The sequence below is a fragment of the Balaenoptera borealis genome (genome assembly GCF_965194805.1).
Source record: "Balaenoptera borealis genome assembly, chromosome: 14".
Lineage (NCBI taxonomy): Eukaryota > Metazoa > Chordata > Mammalia > Artiodactyla > Balaenopteridae > Balaenoptera > Balaenoptera borealis.
In genome coordinates, this window is record NC_138875.1 from 84,323,588 (window position 1) to 84,328,714 (window position 5,127).

The 5,127-nt window shown below is 48.5% G+C and overlaps 1 protein-coding gene across 2 annotated transcripts; it reads right to left on the reverse strand.

Moving 5' to 3' along the window:
* Window positions 1-11: 11 nt before the first annotated feature.
* LOC309611476 (uncharacterized protein) lies at window positions 12-2,934 on the reverse strand. Of its 2 annotated transcripts, none has more exons than XM_082356056.1 (2): window positions 1,308-2,934; window positions 12-451 (listed from the first exon to the last, which is right to left on the reverse strand). In XM_082356056.1, exons 1-2 carry the CDS (start codon window positions 1,385-1,387, stop codon window positions 292-294), a joined length of 240 nt encoding a protein of 79 aa, XP_082212182.1. In that variant the 5' UTR covers window positions 1,388-2,934; the 3' UTR covers window positions 12-291. The 2 variants fall into 2 exon arrangements, with proteins under 2 accessions (XP_082212182.1, XP_082212183.1); XM_082356057.1 differs by having other exon boundaries at window positions 12-477; window positions 1,308-1,390.
* Between the last annotated feature and the right edge of the window lie 2,193 nt (window positions 2,935-5,127).

A 5,127-nucleotide genomic window follows, 5' to 3' on the forward strand; every position in this document is an offset into this window, starting at 1 on the left:
CGGGGCTGAGGGTAACGGCTATAACGGCCTGGCCGGACACCCAACTGCCGGAGCTTCCGCGTGGGGCGGGGCGGGCCGTGTGAGGACGCGGAGCGGGCGGAGCCAAGTCGGCCGTCGTGGCGGGTGCTTGGACTGGGGCCCTTCACCTCGGGAGAGTTTTCTCGTTAGCTGGCCGTGCGGGTCCGTCAGGACAGAAGTCGGAGGCGGAGCAGCGCTCTGCTGGGCAGGCTGCTGCTGGGGCAGGGGCGGGGCGGGAGGCGGGAGGGGCGGGGAGCCGGGCCAGCGGCGCTGTCACTTCAGCACCATGAAATAGGTGGTCCAGCCGGCCAGCAGCAGCGCCCCGATGAGCACCGTGTAGCTGAGGAGCACGAAGGCCAGCAGCTCCCGCAGCAGCTGCAGCACGTGGATGGTGGTCGAGGCCGGCATCGCCCTGCGCGGGAGGCCCGAGGACCTGCGGAGCAGGGCACCCGGGAGAACCTGAGCACGCAAAGAGGACGGTTCCCTCCCTTGACCAACCTCCGCTGGACCCTGAGCAAGCGCTGCTGAGCCAGGCACTGTTATAGGCAGCGTGGACCCAGGGGGCTAGACTAGGTCCCGGCCCTCTACAGAGTGAACATTCTTTCCTAAGGCTAAGGAAGCCCAAAGTGCTGATTTTCTCCATTAACAACAACCTGGACACTCTGCATTGACACTACAGAATTCTTTTAAACCGAAAGTTCCCCTCATTCTTCGGCTCCCGATCTGGATCTGGGCTCAGAGAAGAGAGAAGCCTGGCGGTTCCCAGACCCCGCTGCTGCACTGGTCTTCATCCCCAGCCCTCTCCTCCCATCCACCTCCTTCATTTTTAATGTTGTGAGTGCTGCTAATGGGCTGGTGAAGTAAAGCTTTCTTTTGCCATCATTCAAGCTGCAGCCCCGGCTGTCAGCGCTACTTGGGAGGGGAAGAGAAGAAAGAGCCTTTTGAGTAGGGGGAAAAGAGCAGACCCTCACTGCAGCCCCTCTGCAATTCCTCTGGCCCCAAGGCTTATTAGTACACAAGAGTTTGAGGATCCCTGCTTTGTGGCCAGGCACGCTTGCCCTTCTGGCCAGCCAGGATGGCAGGAGTGCCAAGAGGTGGGCATCAATTTGATTCTGGGCTGATCTCCTTCCCCACCGTGCTCTTGGCATCTGCTCCAGCGCTCTAACTTCCACCACAGATGGAATCATATAGTAACAATCACAAACCACTTCTTTACCTCCACTGCTGCCCTGCCCAGCAACGCCCCTCAGTGCCAGCCACCAGCTTCCCTTTCTCCCCATTTCACTCACTCAGGAAAGTTTCCACGACTCGTCCACCGCAGCAGCTCCACGGTCCCTCTCCGGTCTGGTGTCCAAAGGTAGGCTTGCATGCACTCCAGCGATGTCAGCAGAGCTGAGGGATTTTCAGGCAGCAGCTGCACTCACCAACTAGGTGTGGTCTAGAGACCAATCACAATCTTCACGTGGTCCCTGAGCTCTCACAGAGCTGCGCACAGGCGATCCCAGACCAGGCGGGGCGCTGGCAACCCTACCCGCCCTCTGCCTATGTCACCACGACGGCCCACAGAGCTCTGAACTTGCCTGCAAAGCTCCTGACTTAGATGGGCTGAGCAAGTGGCACACTAGGGGGGATTTCATGCCTCTTGTCTGGCTTTTCTAAACACTACAGGTGGATACAGTCCAAATCCTAACAGACTCCCACGGAGAGCAGTCCCATCCTACTCCTGAGTCTCAGACGAGAAGAACCACTGTACATACAACACTCATGACTGCCCCACTAAAGCAAAAGCTGTTGTCTTAAAACATATGCAACTTCGAGCATTTGTGTGTGCGTGTGTGTGTGTGTGTGTGTGAGAACCAGCTCAGAGAACCAAAAGCTCCCAAGTGCTTGATTCTAATTCACAGAGTTTAGCAGGTTAGAGACTCATTATACAGTCACCTTCCCAATGTGCCCACTTCCAATTTCAACTCCTCCAAATGCGAGGCAAAAAGAACCAGTCAGGATTTCAGCCAATAAAGAACAGACCCTTTCCCAGATGTAACAATGAAGGGAAAAGAAAGCACAAACTTTATGCTGCTTCTGATTCTTATGCTTTTTGTAGTAGTTTGTAGTAAGAATATGTTTTGACCTTTAAAAAAAAGCAGGCAGTGTGGACATCAACCCTTTTATCAACATCATCATCCAGAAGCAAATGGCTCTCTAATTTGATCAGGATCTCTTATTATCAAATCATTGCCCCGCCGCAGCTGGGCTGAAAACAGGAGCAGAATATTATCAAGCTGCGCAGGAAGCCAGTGAGTAGTAATTGCTCCCCCAGAGAACTGGTCATCTGGAGGGCTCTGTGTCCTGCCGAGTCACAGCAAAGAAAGTACAGCTGAGATTTATACCCTCATCCCACACCAAAGTAACAGATGAAAAAGGCTATTAAAATAGGCCTGATTCTGTTCCCCTTTAACTCTCACATCCTTCAAATGGATATCTCAAGTCAGTTATGTGTTCCAGCCTTTGCAGACTCTAGTCACCACGCAATTTGGGGGTATTTTACAGCAACGGAGTAACTGGAGCTGAGAAACATTATGTAGCTTGAAGTTCATATGCATTCATTGAGAAGAGAATCTGAGAAATTTTACATTACTGCCTTTAATTGTTGGATGACAAAAAGGCATCCTCTATTTTCTACAGTAGGTCATCGTTAAACCATATGATTGAATGTAATACACCAGGCTCTAGAGTATAATTCACAGTCTGTTCATAATTCATAGTCTATGTGATATCTGTATTTCTCTGCCTTGCCATCTTTATTACAGCCCCTCTTCCTGGCTGCTTTAGATACTCAGTCCGTTCTGGTGTTTTGTTGTTTATTTTTTTAAAGTATTTCTTCTTGAGTTCAACTCAGCTGAATACAAACACTTCCTCCTGGTGACAGGCCAGTCTTTAACATACAACTGAGAACAAGAGACGGACTCCATGTCGGATTAATCATAATTCACTTGCCGTGAGGGCAGAGCTAAAGGGGACTATCGCATGGAGACCCTCCCTTCCCAGTTCTCTTCAAGAACTAAATGTGCTGTTTTTAATCCTCCTCCTTTTAACCATTAGTCTCTTGCTCCACAGTTAAACTACAGTTCAAATACTTATTTCTCTGTTGGCTAAAATTCAAAAGTGTACAGTATGACACACAATAGTGTCTATGTAGACTTCTTTGTCTATGTAGACTTCTTTTTGGTGGGACTGCTGGTGTAGAACCGTCTACCCAACTAGACAAAAGTCCAGACATGATGTAAACAATCCACCCTCTCCAAGAATAAACGTACCATTCACATACCCTTTTTCTCAGTAAGGGCACACTCCTTTGAGACAAAGACTGCTTCAAGTATTAAATGAACTTACACAAAGGCGTATAATATATAATTATCCACCACTTTCTATTTGCATACAAATGAAGCAATTGATGTTTTGAAGTCTTCTGCTGAATGCATTTTTAGGAGCTGACCTAACTATGCTCGGAGCAAGCAAGTATAGAGTCACCAGTGAATGCAGACACACGAGACACAACTGAGTACCTGTTCACAGGACAAAACCCCAGCCAAGGAGACTTGACTGGACTTGAATTGAATCCCATGAGCCGAAAACACTTACAGACAAGGTGGATTTCATTCTCTAAAGCAGCTGAGACTCACAACCGCTGGGGCTGGAAGGTATAAACTAATCTCCCTGGGATAACAAGTAGCTGAAAAAGGATTCCTAAAACAGGAATCATTTTAAGACCTTTCCAAATACTGAATGTCAAAGCCAAGTTAAATCCTCGAGTAGCTAATCTTTTAAATATTCCCTCTTCTACCCCTCATTCTTACATTAAGGAGATTTTTTAAAAGTACAGAATTTCTCCTTCACTCATAACATGCAGTGTGCTAAGAGACTTCCACTAGCGAAAGAAAGTGAGGAAAACATATACAGGAACTAATTAACAGTAGAAATGACACCTGGGGAAGGACACTGACTTTGGCCCTCAGCAAAGACGGGGATCAGCTAATTTGGATGGAGACTCAGGCAAGGGCTGTGAAACCATCAATTTGGTCCCCTTCTTGGCCTTAACTCCTCCAGACACTGGGATGGAGCAGGAGGGAGATTTCCAACTCCCCCACCAGCACCCAAGCTCCTCCGTCCTGCAGTCTAGCAGTCTCCTGTAGGACGGGTAGCAGCTGGACTCCAAGATCATTGACAAGCTGCACCAGAGGGGGATGAAGTCACCGGACCATGGACTGAAATGGGGCTGGGTGTCTTCTAGCAAAATAAATGCCAGAGGCCGAATAGGGTGTGTCTGCAGACTGCTGGGGAAGCGCGTGTGGCACTTACCATGGAGAGGGAGCTGCCGGATGCTGGAGAAGCAAAGCTGCCACTGCTCACAGTGGGCCTGGCTGGATGGTGCGGCCCACGATGGGCAGGGAAGAAAACTGGAGGCATCTACCATTGAAATGTCTTAGCATTAATAACACGTGCACTAAGAACGCGTCTTTGAATGGTTACATTCTCAGGAAGCTGCTCCCTAATTATTATGTTACTCAATGTAAAAAGCCCTTGATAAGCATGGGACCCATACCGACTTAGTTGATCAGGCAGATCATAATCTTGTTCTGGGGAAAGAAGCTCTTCCAAACCTCTTGCTTTTTAGAAGCAGAGGAATCAAAAACAGAAGGAACACAACTTGCCTTAATGACCAGATAAGGTAGAGACTGGTGACACTGAATGTAATGTGCCATGTTCTGCAGGAAAAAGAAATCTCAACTCAGTGATAATACTAGCCCTAGGCCCCCAGCACTCAGCCACTGCCCTAGGCATGATGCACCTTTAAGAAATTCAGCACTATTTATTAGGGGTCGGACCTTCCACTTTTATTTTCATTTTTACCTGCTTGGTCCCTGCTTTCTTCAGAACTGGACCCATCTGTGTGGCTGTATAGATTATCCATCCCACCATCCTTAATATATTTCCAGAGGTCTCTAATGAAGATCCTGAGCTCAGAACATTAAAAACTGTTATGTCTTTTACCCTGGCTGATTCTCTTCCATTCTTCTTTCTTTAAGAAATTAGGAACACAAAAGACAAGCA

Excerpts from the sequence above, each read along its gene's own strand:
- LOC309611476 (XM_082356056.1), bottom strand. The coding sequence starts at position 1,387 with ATGCAAGCCTACCTTTGGACACCAGACCGGAGAGGGACCGTGGAGCTG. Across the intron at positions 452-1,307 it reads AGTCGTGGAAACTTTCCTGA|GTCCTCGGGCCTCCCGCGCA; the intron begins GTGAGTGAAATG and ends CCTGCTCCGCAG.